This window comes from Monodon monoceros, unplaced genomic scaffold, assembly GCF_005190385.1.
Source record: "Monodon monoceros isolate NGI ecotype Baffin Bay Population unplaced genomic scaffold, NGI_Narwhal_1 Super_Scaffold_3, whole genome shotgun sequence".
NCBI lineage: Eukaryota > Metazoa > Chordata > Mammalia > Artiodactyla > Monodontidae > Monodon > Monodon monoceros.
In genome coordinates this window covers 55,721,909-55,742,269 of record NW_021703780.1, presented here as the reverse complement: position 1 = coordinate 55,742,269, position 20,361 = coordinate 55,721,909, and the positions used below count along the sequence as shown (strand labels likewise).

The following is a 20,361-nucleotide window of genomic DNA, read 5'->3' as shown; positions in this document are numbered from 1 at the left end:
TAACAAAAACACCATAGATTGAGTAGCTTATAAACAACAGAAACTTGTTTATCACAGTTTTGAAGGCTGGGAAGTCCAAGATCAAGATGCCAGTAGATTCTGTCTGGTGAGAGCCTGATTCCTAGACAGTCATCTTCTTCTTGTGTCCTCACATGGGGGAAAGGGCCAGAGATCTCTCTGGGGTCTCTTTTGTAATGACACTAATCCCATCCTGAGTGCTCCAGCCTCATGACCTAATCACATTCATAAATTCCCACCTCCTCATACCATCACTTTGGGGGTAAAGATTTCAATTCATGAATTTTTAAAATTAGTTAAAAAAAAAAAAACCCAGTGGAGGCTAACACAACATTGTAAAGCAACCATACTCCAATAAAAATTAATTAAATGAATTTTGGAGAAGCCCAAACAGTCTGTAGCAATTAGGAATTTATCTTTTTTATGTGCCATTATCTCCCATTATATCCCAAACATACAAGAGATGGTGTGTTTGGATTCCTAGAGCTTAGCATACTGCTAGGCACACAGTAAGAACTTAATAAATGGCTGTTAAATAAATGACTATGTGCAAACCAAAAAAAAAAAAAGTATGTATACCTTTAAGAATATAAATTCTTAGCATAGTAAAAGTCTGTAGTAAAGAAATGTTTAAAAAAATAGTAATAATATAACATGTAAAATATGTCAAACATGAAGAATATTTATGACAATGTAAACACAAATAATATAATAAATTGTATACTGTGAAAAAGAAAAGAATATAAATACTTACACTGTAATGTAGAATATTTAAAGCAGGCTATAAAATTATATATACAGTGTGCTGTGTAATAAAATAAAACCAAAACCAAAACCAAAAAACCAACAAGGGAAAAAGGACCAGAAAGAAACACAATCCAACGTTCTTCCTCTTCATTCTTTTTGTTTAAAGCTGTTTTCATCTGTAGCTCTGTAAGCCTTGCACTTTAGGTCAGCGCATGTGGTCTTACACACAAGCAACACAAGGCTGGCCAAGGGACCCAGATTTCCTTGGGACTCACATATACCACCAGGAGGTCATGCCAATCCCATTCCTTCTTTTTTTTTTTTTTGCGGTATGCGGGCCTCTCAGTGCTGTGGCCTCTCCCGTTGCGGAGCACAGGCTCCGGACGCACAGGCTCAGTGGCCATGGCTCACGGGCCTAGCCGCTCCGCGGCATGTGGGATCTTCCCAGACTGGGGCATGAACCCATGTCCCCTGCATCGGCAGGCGGACTCTCAACCACTGCGCCACCAGGGAAGCCCCCATTCCTTCTTAATTTGGTTTAATTGGCTCTAAAGTCAAGGCCTTTAGTAACTGATTATGCAACTAGGGCCTACTCTTGGTGCAGTTGGAGCAGCTCTGCCTGTGAACTCAGACGTAAGAGGGCTGTGATATCCTCTCCAAGGAGGAAATTGTAACATTCAGTAGCGCCTACAGGGAAAACACTGTTACTGTTTTGAGTTTCCACTTGAGCACACAGAGGTGCCACAGGAAGCAAACAGAGGATGTTGTCCTGCTCTCAAGGTATTTACAATCCAGTCCTCAAATAGGTCACTTATGCCAACAATCACAGACTGTCACTTCTTGCCACCTGGTGTTGAGAAGGATTCCGAGGTTACACTTGGGTTTAATGGTAAAGAGTTCCACAAGCTATTAGTGACTTTGGTCATGGGCAAGCCAGGGAGAGTGGCGGTACACACAGAGCATCTGCCACCTGTAATGAGGCAGCTGCAGCTGTTTGTTGCCCTACAGCTTACCCTCACTGCCTTCTTCCTTGCTGGCCTCCTTCTAGAGAGGATGAAAGAGCCAGACTCCACTTCAGCCTTTCTTACAACCAAGGTTGACAGTATAACCAAGTGGTAGTCTCTTGGGGGAGTTGAGGGAAACAGACCAGTATGTGTCTCCCTGAAAAGCAAGAGTGTGTGAGGAGAGACTCCTTGCCTAATACCACGCTCTGATTTCTGCCTATGAATACAGGTGAGGGGGAACATGATGTTAGGAGAAGCTGCATACATCCTGTGGTCATGTGGAGCATACCTAGTACAGCACTATCCAATATGGTAGCTGCAAGCCACATGCGGTCCTGAGCACTTGAAATGTGACGGGCGCTATTAGGAGGAAATGCACACCAGATTTCAAATCTCAGCCAAAACAAAAAAAGAAGTAAACTATCACATTAGCAACTTTTCTTATTGATCACATGTTGAAATGACAATATTTTGGACATACTGGGTTAAATTAAATACATTAAAATTAGCCACTTATTTATTTTTACTTCTTTTTTCAAAAATGAGACTACTAGAAAATTTAAATGACTTATGTGGCTCTTATGATGTTCTCACTGTCCACTGCTGATTTGGAGAACTTCAGAAAACCTCACCCGTAGCCCTGACACTGTTGAACCACTGAACCAACATGGCAACACCGTCAGACTTCCTGTTGTATAGTAAAGCCATGATAGGGACTTCCCTGGTGGTCCAATGGTTAAGACTTCGAGCTTCCACTGCAGGGGTCGCAGGTTCAATCCCTGGTTGGGGAGCTAATTAAGATCCCGCATGCTGCGAGGCGTGGCCAAAAAAATAAATAAATAAATAAAGCCATGATAGGCAAGGATTGTCTTTAACCCTCACAATTAGCAGGTTAAAAGTAGGCCAGACAGATGTCCCCACTTCCCAGATGAAGAAACAGAGGTTCAGAGATGAGGAGTGCCGCTCAAGGTCATGTGAAGGTCACACGGAGAGGGAGAGGCACGATAAGAATCAGAACCCAAAGGCCCTTTATCTCAAGGTAGGATCTTTCTACTTCATTGAACTCCCTCTTAAACAGAAGGGCACACAACAGAAAGTAACAGAAGCCTGGGCAGACCCATGTGTGTGGGTTATCTAGTCACCTGGATAGCATGAGCTTCTGCTTCCAAGATAAGCTGTGAGACAATTCTCCAGGGTGTTTCTATATGTCTTGTGACAGCTTTTGTTCCAGACTATCTTTTCAAGGGTGTTTGTATAGCAAACAGCCTTGGAAGATAGGGAGAGGGAAAATTTGTTTGCTGACCAGGATGATAAAGATGTGTCCTTTGGACAGGTTTGCTCGCAGCTCCTTTATAATGCGCAGGGTCCCTCATTTGTGACACAGACACAGTGTGTGCACAGTATCCACCTGGGTCCACTCCACACCGCCCGATGGCACTTCGGGGCCAAGGAAAACTGATGCAAACGTGAAGCTTATGCTGCCTGCTGTACTGTGAGTAATAAAGTCCTCTGTCTGTGTCACCCCCTGCTCCTGGACTGCAAGAACCTTGTGCAAACAGGAAGGGTGGTGAAATGGATGCTATGGCATACCACCCGGATTGCCCTGCAGGAACAGAGAACTTATTCTCTCAGCCCTCAGCTGGCAGCCTCCTTTGTGGATTGCTTTGGCTATAGAGAGCTGCCTTACCCCATCCTGGGGTGGCCTGCAGGCAATAACTGATTGACAAGGGGTATAAAGGCCCGTCCCCCTCACCACAACTGGGTAAAACTCCAGAGTCATCCCAGCTTCAGAACTTCCTGTAGGATTGACTGAGGGCTCCACTGAGATCGCACTGCAGCTCACTTCCTGCCTCTGCCCAGCCCTGCCTCTTCCTTTTTCCTTCAACAGATGCAGATCCCAAGAGTGCCCCCTAATAAATCTCCTGTATCCTAATCAACAACTCAGGGTCTGCTTTCCAGGGAACCCAACCTGTAACAAGTGGGGTCTGCCTTCCCTCTGACTGAGTGAACACACAGTTTTCTTGGATCCAGATTTCAGATCTGAATGGTAGAAACCCAGCACGTCTTATGCTTAAGTGACAGAGTCTTTCAGTGGCCTCTGTAACCCTGTGAATTAGAAGGGCGCACCCCAAGGCATCTGAGCAAGGAAGATATGCCCAGTGAGCCATCTGATCCCTGGGGCTATAAGATCAGCCGTATCTCTGAATCTCAGAGACAACCTGTCTTCTTTTGCTCTGTTTCCTTGACAATTAAAAAAAAAGTAGATTTCCCCTTTAGTTGAGCACATCAACTATAATGTAGGTGATAAAGAAAAACTTACCTTTTGGAAAAAAGAACGTAGTTGATTTTCACGATGCAAATGCCACGAATGAACTCTGATGGTCTCTTACCTGAGACGCTCCTGGGGTTGGGGCAGCAGCTAATCTGGGATTTGGGGCTAACTTCACAACCTCTGAAAAGGGCACATCTGTTCCAGCTGCAAGGCCTACAAGGGAAAGCTCATTTCACGTCAGTGCCTGTTGCAAATGAAGGTGTTACCCGGAAATAGCATTTTATCTCTGGAGTGATAAAATGTTCTAAAACTGGATTATGGTGATGGTTGTACAACTCAGTAAAGTTAACTAAAAATCACTGAATTGTATGCTTAAGTATGGGTGATTTTTATGTTATATAAATTGGGCCTCCATAAAACCATCTTTAAAAAAAGAGAGAAAGAGAAGAAAAGTTTCAAGTGCAGGCCTCTTCTCAGCAGGGCTTTCTTTGTCTGAAGCACATGTGGGGAGGCAGCTAACCTCTGACCTCTGACAGAGGGGAGGGTCCGCCCGCCTCTCCTCCCTCACGTGGCTCCACTCTCCGAGTCGATCACTGCATTCCAGCCACCCCAACTGCTCTCAATTCCTTCTGCTCAGAGCCTTTTCACTGTGTGGAATGTTCTTCTCTCTTCTCAGAAAAGCTGCCACTAGGAACATCCCTTCCAGCTCTCAGCACCATCCGCTTTCCTCAGGGCGCATCTCACTACTTCTGCCACAGATTTGTTTAAGGTCCCTCCCTTCTCGAGCCGGAAGCTCTCAGAGGCCAGGACTGGGTCTCCACTGGAGCCCTGGTGCCTGGCACACTGCCCGCATACAGGAGGCACTCCATAAATGCCCACCAAGCAAAAGAGTGGCAGGGCTGGAAAAGAGAGAAGGTTGCCATAGGTGGGCAGGAAACAGTAAGGGATTTCCGGGCAATTTAAGGAGCAGTATCAGACTGAAGGGAAACTCAAGACCACCGAGAGGGGAGGAGGGCCCACTGAAGATGTGAGGCCCAGTTTTCTCTCTGAAGGATGCTGGAATATCCCAGCCCAGAGCTGTGTGGATGCGGGGACACAGTGGGGTGGGGTAGCCACTACAGAGACTACTTGAAAGACTCTTGTCCCCCTCCACTCACTCACAGACTGGCTTTCATCCCTGAACCCAGCTGGAGAGAATGGATGTCCACATAAAGTGGGAACTGGTGTGCTGGGACCTAGCTCAGGTTTTAGTTCTGGAGGGCAGAGCAGGGCAGTACCCCCAGGTAATGTCTGACAACTAAATAGGCGTGGAAAAGGAAAAATAAGAAAGAAACACAGAGCAGCACAGCAGCAGAGGCCCCAAAGGGTAGTTCCTTTTCTGCTTCGGCAAAAGGAGGAGTATAAAGTAAACCCCAGACTCCTCATGGGCAACACTGAAGGCTGGAAGCTTATGGAATGGTGTTTTCAAAGTTCTGAGGAAAATATTTTAGAGTCCTTTGTCCAGCCAAGGTAGCGTTCTTTGGGAGGGTGAAACCAAGCCCTTGCTGGACATGCAAGCCCTCAGAAAATTATCACCTACTGAATTTCCTCTTAATTATGTATTCTGGCTGTATATTCCAAAAACACCAGCATAGAAATGAAGGAAAAAGAAACTGCAGAGAGTCAGAAAAAAAAGACAAACATACGTAAGTGCAAATAAAAGCCAACATGTTGTAAAGTTTGATTAAAAACATAACAGCCTAGAAATAAACTGCCCGTTCCCTGGTGGCCTAGTGGTTAGGACTCCATGCTTTCACTGCTGTGGCCTGGGTTCAATCCCTGGTCGGAGAACTGAGATCCCACAAGCCGTAAGAAAAAAAAAGAAAGAAAGGAAAGAAAAGAAAAGGAAGGAAGGAAGGAAGGAAGGAAAGAAAGAAAGAAAGAAAGAAAAAGAAATTGCCCAATGATCTTGATACAGGCACAAGGTGGGGCAAGGTGGATAGGGTGGAGAGGGAGGGGAATGAAAGAGTAAGAGTTTAATTATTAAGAGAAGTCTATGGTCCCTGATTAATTCTCAATGTTGAAAGAAAACATACAAGTTTAAATAGGTGTGTTAAAAAGTTAAGGATAAATGTGTGAAGAATGCAACCGCTAGAGGGAAAGGACAACGCCCTTGAGTTACATGGGTGGCCGGAGGAGTGGCCTGAGCAGGCAGAGGACAGGGCAAGTCGACCACATGGGTGGAAGAACGCCCTCGTGGTCCTGTGCTGCTCCCGCAGTTTCAGGGAGGCCTCCATCAGAGCCTTGGTTCCCCACTGCCCCCAAGGAGCTGTCCAGGGTCCTGGACTGCTTGGCTCGGAAGCCTCCACCTTTGTCTCAACTTCTGCTCTTGTTGAAAAGATGGCTCTGGACTTTATCTACCCCTTCCTGCCAACCAGCTGTCCAGACCCATGCCCAAGTGCCCTCAACCAATGTCCCTGGGCTGAGTCTGACTCTGACCAGGCCTCATTTAGTTAGGACCCTACCTCTCTTTCCCAGTTTAAGTAAAGCACAGAGGAACAGAGGGTTTGGGTTGGTTCCCCCCTGCTGGGAGGGGAGAAAAGTGAATCTAAAGACCCCAAGCCTCCCACGTCCCTAAAGACTGGGAACATCCCAATCTCCCCTTTCCACTGTCCTCAGCCCAGCCAGTGCCCCAACCGCTTCCAGAGGCATCTGGCGCCATCCACTGACCTACCATGGAAAGCTCGGTAAGCAGAGCCCACACAGGCTGAGTTGGCTGTGTCTATGACATACACTGGGGTGCCAAACACATCTGCCAGCACCTGGAAAGGACAGAAGTTCTTACTGTGGTGAGTCATTCCTCAGAGGGAGCATGCACACAGACATGCATTTTCTGGGCTCTCTTTTCTAATACGTCTTCTGATACCTTCCATTCCACCTCTACTGCCTTAAAGGAAGTACACTTGGCTATGCCACCCTGGTGATAATAGGGTCAGGGTGACCTGGGAGAAGTCTCTAGTGAAGGGCCACAGCTCTCTGGGTTGTCCCTGCATTGTTTAAGGAGAAGATTTAGAAAGTATGCTTAGCAACAAACAATCAAGGTGGAGATGGCTAGGTCTCAGACTAATATTAACAAGGCCAAACAAACCCACACTAACAAATGCATGTCTTATAGGAATAAAGATAAAGTTTTCCATGTAGGTCCCCAAAATAAATTGCATAAATTTAGAATAGAGGATGTGTACTAAGGGGAGCTCACATGGAAAAGACTTGGGGGTCTTAGTTAACCAGAGATATTGTTGATGCCCCATCTGGATCCCCTTACTGGACCGGTGTGCACCCTCACCCAGATGCTGTTGCGTATTGGCTGCTAATGGCTCACAGCTGCCCCTCCTCAAAAGAATTGCTCTTTACTGAACAGAGGCTGCCTCTCACAGGAGGTTATTCGTATCTCTTCCCACGACAGCCAGTTGGCCCTCTTACCCCAAGGTGGAAGCAAGTCTGCGGCATAGTTCATGGACCATATCTCCCCATGGGATGGAGCTGAAGCTGACTCCAACCAAAACCACATCCTTGCCTATCCTTCTTCCCCTGCCCTACCTGGATCCCTCACTCCCTTTCTCCTGGGAGCACTCTCCCAACAAATCACTCATAGAATAATTTCCATTGCAGGCTCTGCTTCTAGAGAATCTTACCTAAGACAGGTATACTATTGTACAAGTCAACAGGCGATTCAGTTACTCCAACAGCTAAGGCAGCCTCGGGCTATACCCTAAAATTCTCAGTGTCCCAATAAGACACTAACAGCTCCATGATTTGGGGCTAACAGCTTGATTGTCAGATATCTGCAGGTTGATTCTACTTTGGGTCATATATATGTCTAGCATAATGAAGGACCAGAAAGACAGTGACAAATTCTGGCAACTGTATTATAAGAGGAATGGCTGGGAAAATCAGAGATGTTTAAATTGGAAGGGGGAAACCTTGAGGAAGACAAGAACATTGGCATTAGATGTCAGAAGGTTTGCCATGAAGGACAGGCACTTTCTGTGTGACTCCAGAGGCCAGTGCTGGTATCAGAGTGGAGTTGTACAGGGCAGTGGTTTTCACTTGAGCGTAAGATAGAATCTGCTTGCCATGTGCGCTGTAAAGAGCTGGCTTCCTGGGAAAGAATGAGCTGTAAGCTCCCCATCCCTGCAGGAGCGGGAACAGAGGCAGTGTTACTGCTGAGTGTCTGGCCCTTAGAAGTATTAGACGTGGAAGAGGCCCTAGCTCAGGGCTTGCTACCGGCACTTACCTGCAAGATGTCTCTGTTGTGAGATGCTCCTCCGGTGGCCAAAATCTTTGTCTTAGGCACTGTAAGGAAAAAGAAAACAAAAAACAAAAAATGGCTGTGACAATTCCCCCAAGACAGAAAAGGCTGCTTTCCAGAGTTCTTCTACCACAAAGAGCTAGTGTCAGGCCAATGCCTCTTGCTTATCACACAGGACTGCGTGGGAGATCTAAAGCTGGTTCTCTCCACGCATGTCCAACATGAAATTTGCTCGTGAGGCTGCTTCCTCATCCACCTCTTGGGGATGCAACTGAAGAGGGTACACAGGACAGTTCTAAGGTTCTGGCAATGTTCTATTTCTTAACCAGAGTGCTCTGTGAAACGTGTTTGATTTATTAATATGTTTCACAATTAGCTGTATGAAGCATATATTCTACTGTATGCATTTTTTTTTTTTTTTTTGCGGTACACGGGCCTCTCACTGTTGTGGCCTATCCCGTTGCGGAGCACAGGCTCCGGACGCGCAGGCTCAGCGGCCATGGCTCACGGGCCCAGCCGCTCCGTGGCATGTAGGATCTTCCCGGACTGGGGCACGAACCCACGTCCCCTGCATCGGCAGGCGGACTCTCAACCACTGCACCACCAGGGAAGTCCTGTATGCATATTTTTCACAATAAAAAATAATAAACCACAGTCTAGTAAAAGACATATAGTTCCACTTCGGGTTAAAATGGAGGTGGTCAAGAAAGAACATCCCCTGTGCTGTGACAAGGAGAGAATGCTGAATAAACAAACAAAAACATATTTTTATTTAATGCTATCAAAAAGTTGTAAATGCAGGGACTTCCCTGGCAGTCCAGTGGTTAAGACTCCGTGCTTCCACTATAGGGGGCGCATGTTCGATCCCTGGTCAATTGGGGATCCCGCATGCCACGTGGCCAAAAAAAAAAGTTGTAAATGCAAAGAAGTATAAATAAATTAAGTCCTAGAATGAGATGAGCCCTTAAGCGCTAACTTGCTGTACCTGCAGTACAAGATAGATGGCATAGTGATCCTCCAGAGGCACATAAACTTTGCCAGGACAGAAAAACCAGCCAAGCATTAGGTGGTGTCGGTGTGGGAGGGGCGTCCCAAAGGCAGAGCTAGTCCTCCTCGCCCCGACCTCTCCCCCATGGACCGTGTAAGGGGTGATGCAGAAGCCGGGGGCAGGGCAGAAAAACACAGCGCTCTGTAATCTCATAGCGCTTAGATCCCTATATTCCTGTGTCACAGGACTCTTTTACAATGAAGAGGTATTCATTTATTATGCAGGTATTTAAAAACAAATGTTATGAGGCTCTGCTGCCACCTCTCAGCCTCCCCCATCTTCACCCTCAGCCATTAAGAGAGTACCTGGGGGGCTTCCCTGGTGGCGCACTGGTTGAGAGTCTGCCTGCCGATGCAGGGGACACGGGTTCGTGTCCTGGTCCGGGAAGATCCCACATGCCGCGGAGCGGCTGGGCCCGTGAGCCATGGCCGCTGAGCCTGCGCGTCCGGAGCCTGTGCTCCACAGTGGGAGAGGCCACAACAGTGAGAGGCCCGCGTACCGCAAAAAAAAAAAAAAAAAAATGTAGCTGGGGACTTCGCTGGTGGTGCAGTGTTTAAGAATCCACTTGCCAATGCAGGGGACGCAGGTTCAAGCCCTGGTCCAGGAAGATCCCATATGCCGCGGAGCAACTAAGCCCGTGGGCCACAACTACTAAGCCTGCATGCTAATGCCTGTGAGCCACAACTACTGAAGCCCATGTGCCTAGAGCCCGTGCTCTGCAACAAAAGAAGCCACTGCAATGAGAAGCCCGTGCACCGCAACGAAGAGTAACCCCCGCTCGCCGCCAACCAGAGAAAGCCTGCACGCAGCAACAAAGACCCAACGCAGACAAAAATTAATTAATTAATTAATTAATTATTTTAAAAAAGAGAGAGTACCTGGGCCGGGAAAAGGGGAAGGAATGTCAGCGGCTAAGGAGACAATCCAGGACATGGGAAGATGTTCCAGTGTGATTCCATGTTGGAAAATCAAAACACGCTTCATTCACGACTGCAAGAAAAGTCAGCTGGGCATGATGTAAAGCACCATGAAGACTCTGACACACTTTTAGGTTTATATGTCCTCTTTTTTTAAAAATTTTTATTTATTTATTTATTTTTGCGGTACGTGGGCCTCTCACCGTTGTGGCCTCTCCTGTTGCGGAGCACAGGCTCTGGACGTGCAGGCTCAATGGCCATGGTTCATGGGCCTAGGCGCTCCGCAGCATGTGGGATCCTCCCGGACTGGGGCACGAACCCGTGTCCCCTGCATCGGCAGGCGGACTCTCAACCACTGCACCACCAGGGAAGCCCTATATGTCCTCTTTGTAGGTACAAAGGGAATAGGGCCCTGGCTTTATAAAAAATAAACTCATAATGGAGACTGGAAAAAAACGGTCCTAGATGGCAGGAGTGGTTGGGGTGAGGGGATGGGATTATAGGTAGTTTTCTTTCCTTTATTTTCCAAACTTGCTATTATAAGGTTTTTCTGCTCTTATAAGTCAACCTAAACAAAATGAAATATACATCGAAATATAAGCTGAAAAGGGACGATGGCTTTAGCCCCGCCCAGCTGGGTGCATATGTTTCACAGCGTCCAAACATCAAGAAAGTGATCATTCCTTAAAGAAAACAGAGGTAACCCCGTGGTTCAGAACCCAGAGTCTGAAACCAGACTGGCTTGGTTCAGAAGCTCTGGGCAGGTGATGTAACACTCTGAGTCTTGGTCTCCTACTTTGTGAAGCAGGAGTAATACCGGTACCCACCCCAGAGACTTTGTTGTTAATAAACATAATGTGCTTAGGAACCAGGCTGGGCACACAGTATGTGCTCAATAAATGTTGGCAGCTATTATTATCGTGATCATCAGTTTTACTTCAAATGTCTTTTTATTCTTCTTAGATGTTATTAAAACGAGATTATGACAGTTCAGGAATGAAACTCTAGGGAATTCCCCGGCGGTCCAGTGGTAAGGACTCCACGCTTTCACTGACAGGACCCAGGGTTCAATCCCTGGTCGGGGAACTAAGATCCCGTGATCCCAGACTTCCCTGGTGGCACAGTGGTTAAGAATCCGCCTGCCAATGCAGGGGACACGGATTCGAACCCTGGTCCAGGAAGATCCCACATGCCGCGGAGCAACTAAGCCTGTGAGCCACAACTACTGAGCCTGCTCTCTAGAGCCCACGAGCCACAACTACTGAGCCCACGTGCCACAACTACTGAAGACCGTGCACCTAGAGCCCGTGCTCCGCAATGAGAAGCCACCGCAATGAGAAGCCTGTGCACTGCAACGAAGAATAGCCCCCGCTCACCACAACTAGAGAAAGCCCGCGCGCAGCAATGAAGACCCAACACAGCTAAAAATAAATAAATAAATTTATTTAAAAAAAAAAAGATCCCACGATGCCACAAGCCATGCAGCCACTGGGAGCATGATGCCTACAGTTCGTGCAGCCCTTTTGCCCTTTTAGGTTCAAGCGCATTCATGCATGTGATCTTGTTTGAGAGGAACCCAGCAGAGCTGGCAGGACAGGTTTGATTCGGCCCTTAAGCTTGCTAAGAGGATAAGTAACCTTATGCTGTTTTGCACAAGAATCGCTTCAGAGGCACACTAGCTCCCTGGAGCCCAGGAGGGCCCCTCCGCCCTCACTGCCTCTCCCCTCACACTGGGCTGGTGGAGACAGCCCCCCAGCCGCCCAAAGTGCCCCCTCCTGACGACCGGAAAACCCTTCGTGCCAGTCATTCACGCCCACCTCAGCACCATCTCTGCCCTGCTCACCTGGGCTCACTTCTCAGGGACCTTGGAAGCCTTTGGAGACCTTGCGGGAATTTCTTTTTACACTCTGGGTGGGGGGATGGAGAGGAGTGGGACTGTTTATAAAGTTCATTCTATTTAAAAAATTCTGTTGAACTAAAACATACATCCTAACAAATGTACATACATACCATAAGCTGACAGCTTGACACATTTTCACAACTAAACACACCTGTGTAACCTAAGAAACAGAGCCTCACCAGCACCCCAGAGGCCCTCCATGCTCCCCAACAGGTAACTACTAATGATCCAGACTTCCAACGACAGCAGATGGTTTTGTCTGCTTTTGAATCTGACGTCCACGGAACCTGCCACGCGTACTTTTGGGTTTGGCTTCTTTTGCTCAGCGTTTTCATTTGTGAGATTCATCCATTTTGTTGCACGTGGCTAAGGCTGGTTCATTTTCATTTCTGTGTAGGATCATGTCGCCTGAACACCCCACAAGGCATCTATCTCACTATCGATGGGCACTGTGTGGTTTCCAGCATGGGGTGCTAAGCACAGGGCCACCGGCAGTGTACTCCTGCACGTCTTTAGTGAACACATGTCCACATCTCTGTCTCGCATCCACCGGGAAGTGAAGCTGCTGGGTGGACGTTTATGCAGCTTTAGTAGATGCTGCCTAACAGGTTTTCAAAAAGGTTTACCTAGTGCTTATTTTTGAAGTATCCTTTTACTTATTTGGTTTAAAGGCATAAAACATATACTACATAGGATTGTCCATAAAAGTATCATGAGGAGGCCTTCAAGCTAAGAGGATTCAGGGGTTTTCTACCTTCTCTTGACCACGGCTGGCCCAGAGGGACAATACATCTTGGAAACCTGGACTCCCTGGTCGGCGGGTCCAACCTCCTTCAGACGCCCCCCCTGCCCCCTGCCAGACCACTGCAGCGCCATCAAAAAGGGGAACTCGCTGACCTCCTAAAGCTGGCCACACTCCATAGCTCAAGTTCTTAGAAGACCCTTCCTTCCCCATGGGCCTCCCCTGGCCCTGGTTCTGCCCTCTCCATTGCAGGTCTCTCAGTTCTGACAGTGGTTCTACATCCCCTCTCTTCCCTGTTCAAGCTGAAATGTCCAGAGCTGTGCCCCACAGGCAGATGGGGCCTGCCCAGGATAGATGGTGAAGGTGAAGGTCCAGTGATGGCCCCAGCCCAGACCTTTCCCACCTGCGTTGCCCGTGCCCTCGGGATCCAGAGCTTAGGACATTTAGTCTGCAGGTTGGAGCGTAGGGTTACAGAAAGATCTCCCAAGTCCTATAGCTCCTGGCCAAGGAGGTGAGGCTCCTGGGGACGCAGCAGAGATGCAGGAACAACCTGCCCCCTAGTCTATGCCTGTGCACAGTGCCAGTCGATCGCTTTCTCACCCCACCACCAGGAGCCAGGCTCCACGTCCCTCCTGCACGAACAGGGACCTTGTAATGGAGCCTTAACAGACAGTGTCCACTAGGCCTGGCCTGAAGCCCAGGAAGGGCCTCAAGCACCTCAGGGTAGGAGCAGAACCCTTAGCGCCCACCCCAGCACACAGCCCGCCAGCAGCTCACTTACTGACTCGATAGCCCAGGCCCTCGGCATGGATCTTCTTGGCCATGAACTGTCCTTCGATCAGTGCTCGAATCTCCACGTCCCAGGGGAATGCTGAGACCTGATTCCAGGAGAAAGTGGGCAGAGTGAAGAACTCTCATTGTCCACTCACTGTGTGTGTGTGTGTGTGTGTGTGTGTGTGTGTATGCGTGTGTGTGGTGTCTTTTTAACTGTAGCCCAGATTCAGAGCTCATGACTCAGGCCTCCACTGGAGCTCACCCATAGTTGTGCTCTTGAACCACTAACTTGTTTGTCACACACTCGCACACACACACACGTGCTCACGGCCTCACGCGTGTATCACTCTGGGGAGTCAGAGGATGGGAGAGCTCAGCTTCAGGCTGCCGAGGGTTCCAGTTCTGCCTCTGCCATTCAGCTCTATGACCTTGAATAAGTTAATGTAAATCTTATTGAGCCTCATTTTCTTTCTTTTTTTTTTAACACCTTTATTGGACTATAATTGTTTACAGTGGTGTGTTAGTTTCTGCTTCATAACAAAGCGAATCAGCTATACATATACATATATCCCCATACCTCCTCCCTCTTGAGTCTCTCATTTTCTTTCTTAACAGAACTGAGGTAATGGGAGCACCTATGTTTCAGGGTTGTTAAAAAGCAGACAGCAGAGCCTGGTCAATGTAGCTGATGCTCATGAAGGGAGAGCTTGTGCTGAGAACCCACAACTGTGGCGCGCCCTTTGCCCTTCCAGCTAAAGCTGAATGGCACCAACTCCAGCCTCACCCTGCTCCCCAGCCCCTGAGACCAGTGACGGACGCCACCGCTCCCTCCCTCAGGAGCTGCTCCAACCCAACTCACCTGCTTTCAGTTCCTAAACTTCTCCCTCTGCCAGGACTCCGCCCTAGCTTCCCATGTGGGATCTCTCTCATCCTTCAAGTCTGCACCTAAAGGCCACCTCCTCAGGGAGGCCCACCTGGTCACCCTATCCAAGGCAAGTCCCTGGCACATGCCCTGCTTTCCCCTACGTCGCTTTGTTCCTTCCCGTCTGAGCCACATCACACACCGTAATTGTGTGTGTGTTCGTTCACCTGTTTACATCCTCCTAGACACTGGGCTCCGTGGAGCAGGGACCCTGTTTGTCTTGTTTGCACCAATCATACATATCTGTTGATTGAAGAAACGAACGAAGAAAACTCCCTTCTTGATAAACCCAGACAGATTTACACAAAAGAGAACAGGCGTGTCTTCTTTCTACGAGCAACAGAAACCAAACTGACCCCCACCAGAAGACTGAGATGAACTCCCTATACTTTAGACAAAGCTTTCCATCTACAATACAATATGTAATACCATCATCGGCATATAATCCAACACCAACTCTGTTACACTTATTAGACAGAGTGACTTACTGAAATTCCCCAGACACCTTTTAGGGTCAGAAAAGTCTCTCAGGTCCAATCCAAAATGTGGTGATGACTCTGGTAACCATCTCACAGAAAAGTCAATTCCAAGCAGCAAGTATCAACCAAATCCCTCCTGGGAAAGGTTGCGTGGTGGAGGGCAAATAAAATAGTGGCTTTAGGGCCAGAAAGGACTGGGTTTGACCACCTCCACCACCTAGGCCCTGGTGCCTTGGGTGAGATATTCAGTTTCTCCATCTGTAAAGGGGATGAAAATACCTAATTCACAGAGTTGCTCTGAGAGGTAAATGAGGAAGATAAAGAAATCCACATACATAGTGCCTGGAACTAAACTGTGCTCAATAAACGTCAGCAAATGTTAGTGTCTCCTGTGCCAGAGGCTCTTTCAATCAGGAGGAAATTCATCATCTGGAGATGGGAGGTGTAGGATAAGGCTCGCCAAGGAAACAGGCTCCAAAATGCTTAATGACAATCAGTGGGAGCACACGTTAGCTCAGGGAGAACACTTAGGTGTTCCACACTCCTCTTTGTGAGAAAGTACAGCGTCTGTCTTATATCTTGCTGATGCCCCAGCATTTAGAGTGCACCCTAGCACATCAAAAGTATTGCTTTATTATGACAAACCCACAGTCAACATAATACTCAACAGTGAAAAGGTGAAAGCCTTCCCACTAAATTCAGGAACAAGATAAGGATGCCCACTCTCACTACTTCTATTCAACATAGTATTGGAAGTCCTAGCCACAGCAATCAGACAAGAAAAAGAAATAAAACTGGAGGGAAGAGGTAAAACTGTCACTATTTGCAGATGACATGATAATTTACATAGAGAACCCTAAAGTCTCCACACAAAAACTATTAGAACTATGGGCTTCCCTGGTGGCGCAGTGGTTGAGAGTCTGCCTGCCGATGCAGGGGACACCGGTTCATGCCCCGGTCTGGGAAGATCCCACATGCCGCGGAGTGGCTGGGCCCGTGAGCCATGGCTGCCGGGCCTGCACGTCCGGAGCCTGTGCTCCACAACGGAAGAGGCCACAACAGTGAGAGGCCCGCATACCGCAAAAAAACAAACAAACAAAAAAAACTATTAGAACTAATAAATGAATTCAGCATGGTAGCAGGATACAATTTTGTTTGTTTTTGGGGGGTTTCTTTCGGCAGCATGCAGGATCTTCATTGCTGCGTGCAGGATCTTTGGTTGCGGCATGTGGAATCTAGCTCCCTGACCAGGGATCAAACCTGGGCCCCCTGCATTGGGAGCGAGGAGTCTTAGCCACTGGACCACCAGGGAAGTCCCAGGATACAAGATTAATACATAGAAATCTGCTACACTAATAATGAAATATCAGAAAGAGAAAGTAAACAAACAATCCCATTTAAAATGGCATAAAAAATAGAACCTAGGAATAAATTTAACCAAGGAGCTTAAAGACCTATATGCTGAGAATTATAAAACTAAAGGAAACCGAAGATGACTCAAAGAAATGGAAAGATATCCCATGCTTTTGGATTGGAAGAATTAATATTGTTGAAATGGCCATACTACCCAAAGCAATCTACAGATTTAATGCAATCCCTATCAAAATACCCATGACATCTTTTCACAAAACTAGAACAGTCTTAGAATTTATATGGAACCACAAAACACCCAAAATTGCCAAAGCAATTTTGAGGAAAAAGAACAAGGGTGGAAGCATAACCCTTCCGGACTTCAGACTATACTACAAAGCTACAGTAAAAGAGCATGGTATTGGCACAAAAACAGACATATAGATCAATGGAACAGAATAGCGAGCCCAGAAATAAACCCACTCACCTACAGTAAATTAATCCGTAACAAATGAGGCAAGAATATACAATGGAGAAAAGATAGTCTCTTCAACAAGTGGTGTTGGGAAAGCTAGACAGCCATATGTAAATCAGCGAAGTTAGAACACTGCCTCACACCATACACAAAAATAAACTCAAAATGGCTTGCAGACCTAAATATAAGACATGACACCATAAAACTCCTAGAAGAGAACATAGGCAAAATATTCTCTGACATAAATCATACCAATGTTTTCTCAGCTCGGTCTCCCAAAGCAAAAGAAATAAAAGCAAAAATAAACAAAGGGGATCTAATCAAAGTTAAAAGCTTTTGCACAGCACAGAAAACCATCAACAAGATGAAAAGACAACCTGTGGACTGGGAGAAAATATTTACAGATGATGAGACTGACAAGAGGTTAATCTCCAAAATATACAAACAGCTCATGCAACTCAATACTGAAAAAACACCCCATCAAAAAATGTGTAGAAGACCGAAATAGGCATTTTTCCAAAGAACACATACAAATGGCCAACAGACGCATGAAAAGATGCTCAGCATCACTAATTATCACAGGAGTCAGAATGGCCATCATCAAAAAGTCAACAAATAATAAATGCTAGAGAGGGTGTGGAGAAAAGGGAATCCTCCTACTGTTGCTGGGAATGTAAACTGGTGCAGCCACTATGAAGAACAGTATGGAGGGTCCTTAGAGCTACCATATGATCCAGCAATCCCACTCCTGGGCATATATCAGGGAAAACTCTAATTGGAAAAAATACGTGAAGCCCCAACGTTCACAGCAGCATTATTTACAATAGCCAAGACATGGAAACAACCCAAGTGCCCATCAGCAGATGACTGGCTTAAGAAGATATTGTATATATACAACAGAATATATATTTTTAAAAATATCTTTTGGCCACGCCACACGGCATATGGGATCTTATTCCCCAACCAAGGATCGAACCCATGCACAACTGCATTGGAAACCGAGAGTCTTAACCACTGGACCCAGGTAGGTCCCTATACAACGGAGTATTAGCCATAAAAAAGAATGAAATGTTGCCATTTGCAGCAACATGGATGGACCTAGAGAGTGGTATACTTAGTGAAGTAAGTCAGAGAAAGATAAATATCATATGATATCATTTATATGAGGAATCTAAAAATACAAATGAATCTATATACAAAACAGAAACAGACTTGCAGACATAGAAAACAAACTAATGGTTACTGGTGGGGGAGGGTGGTGGCAAATTAGGAGTATGGGATTAGATACAAACTACTTACTATACATAAAATAGATAAGCAACAAGGATTTACAGTGCAGCACAGGGAATTATATTCAATATCTTGTAATAATTTATGATGGAATATAATCTGAAAAAAAACTGAATCATTTTGCTGTACATCTGAAGCTAACACAATATTGTAAATTCACAATATTTCAATTTAAAGAAAAAATTTTTAAATACTTGTTTTATCAATGGCTGAGTAAATGAATGAGGTCCCTAAAACTAGCATAATTTGATAGGCATTTGTTAAATAGTCAAAAATGGAGCCACTGTAGCTCCAATACTAGTAACACACGTACCTCATGGTTTTCTGCACTAAACCTATGACGCCCAATAATTTCAGGGGTGATCTCCATTACATCAAAATAAAAACCTGAAACAAGACCAGGAAGAGATTAGTTGTCAGTGGTCAAAAACAAAAGATCAGCTTCTCAATAGCCTTAGAAAAAAGCAGGGTGAAATGACCCTATATCCCTGTTCCCCGGGACCCCCTATCCCCTGGAGACCTGTGAATATTCTCAGGTCCTTCTCTCCAGCAGGACGGAGGGCAAATGGAAAGGCCTAGGCTAGCTTTTCGTGGAGACAGCTCTTCCAGCTCTCATGCAGCCGCCCAGGCCAGGAGACAGCTAGCTGTCCAACTAACCCTAAAATACCAGCATGGGTTTGACCAAGGGAGGCACATCCCCTCCCTGCTCAAAAGGCCTGCCCCAATGCTGGGCACTTTTCCCAACAAGACCTCGTGTCTGGGGCAGAAAGCTGCATATGGGCATGCACCAGGGCAGAGTAGGCACTGTGGCTGCCATCTCTGATGCTGGCACCAGGGGCTTCGAGGGGCACAGAAGATGCAGCTCTGGCCTGATCTGCCACTCCCCCATCTCACTCAGATCATGGGGTCTCACGCTAGTTTTAAGGCCCGTGGAGCAGAAGTGCAGACAGTCAGGGCTCCCCTTGGCTTCTCCCTGGCCCTGCCCCTCCCCGTAGCAGCTGCTGCCCCTTCACAGACCCCGGCATCCCCAAACAGCCTACCCAGGTTTCCGCAGTTCCCCATCTCTGTGGACTGCAGCGCCTTAGAGAACTCGCTCCAGGAACTGGAAGCCAACTCATCGCGGATCTTCTCTCTCATGAGGGAGCCATTTTTAAAGCTGCAGAAGTGCACACAACCCTGAGGGAGGGACCTGGTGCTTGCTGACTGGACCCACGGGCTTTGGTGAAGAGTCCCAGGTAGAGGGGCTGCAGGTCAGGCTGGACCACAACCCCAGCCAGTGCACAGCAGGGATCTGAGGTTCCTCCTCAGGTATCAGACCCAGCGCATGTTCCTGGGAGTCACCAGGAAATGCACTTGTCGTGGGCTCTGTTTACAGGGGAGGTTGCCACAAAGGAGCCCCAGGGAGAGACACAGCTGTGGTTTCAGCACGTTGTACCACCTGGACAAGGGGCAGGGCTGGCCAGATTTACTAGACCTACATATTCTCCAGTGGTTCTTGGAATTTCAAGGCCAAAAACTCTCCCTTAGTAGCTTCCAGCAGGTCCCCAAATGCCTGTTTGGAGGGTGCAGAACAGACCCCTTCCATGAGAACCGTCAGGAAGCAGGATGTCCTTGCTACCATTGGGTGAAGGTCCACCATGTGCCAGACATAGCGTAACAACACTATGAAATAAACCTCTTATTCTCCGCATTTTATGAGCAAAGTGTGGCTCAGATATGCTACGGCATCTGCCTCAGGCCACACAGGGTACAGGTGTTGGGGATGGGATCTGTATCTGGGTTTGGGAGAGACTTCAGGTCCTGGCTGCTTCCCCACCCAGCTCTGCTCTCAGCAAGACACAGTGAGTCCCTGGGGTCTCAGCTGCCCCCAGAGCCTGCGCAGTGGAACGACCTGGGGGGCTCCACATGGTGCCAGACCTGCCCGCGCCTCCTCCGCCCCACCCGACCTACCACAGGAGCGCCATGTAGTGCTGGGGGTCAACCGGGTTGCAGAAGATGTGGCCTTCCAGGGTGGGCGTGGGCTCCTGGAGCCAGAGAAATAGGGTGTCGCTGGTGCCCAGGCTGACCTGCAGAGAGACGGGCAGAGGTGAAGCGGCTCCGTCTCGCCAGCTCCACGCGCCCTGACCCCCATC

General features: G+C 47.4%; 1 protein-coding gene across 1 annotated transcript in view; it reads right to left on the bottom strand.

Annotated features, from left to right (window-relative positions):
* XYLB (xylulokinase) overlaps positions 1 to 20,361 on the bottom strand; it is a 43,234-nt gene that overhangs the window by 1,565 nt on the left and 21,308 nt on the right. Inside the window, exons 13-19 of the mRNA XM_029243645.1 lie at positions 20,180 to 20,295; positions 19,270 to 19,385; positions 18,543 to 18,616; positions 13,721 to 13,817; positions 8,318 to 8,376; positions 6,755 to 6,842; positions 4,160 to 4,254 (exon numbers count right to left, since the gene is read on the bottom strand). Of these exons, the coding sequence (XP_029099478.1) occupies positions 4,160 to 4,254; positions 6,755 to 6,842; positions 8,318 to 8,376; positions 13,721 to 13,817; positions 18,543 to 18,616; positions 19,270 to 19,385; positions 20,180 to 20,295 (645 nt within the window). The remainder of the gene's footprint in view (positions 1 to 4,159; positions 4,255 to 6,754; positions 6,843 to 8,317; positions 8,377 to 13,720; positions 13,818 to 18,542; positions 18,617 to 19,269; positions 19,386 to 20,179; positions 20,296 to 20,361) is intronic.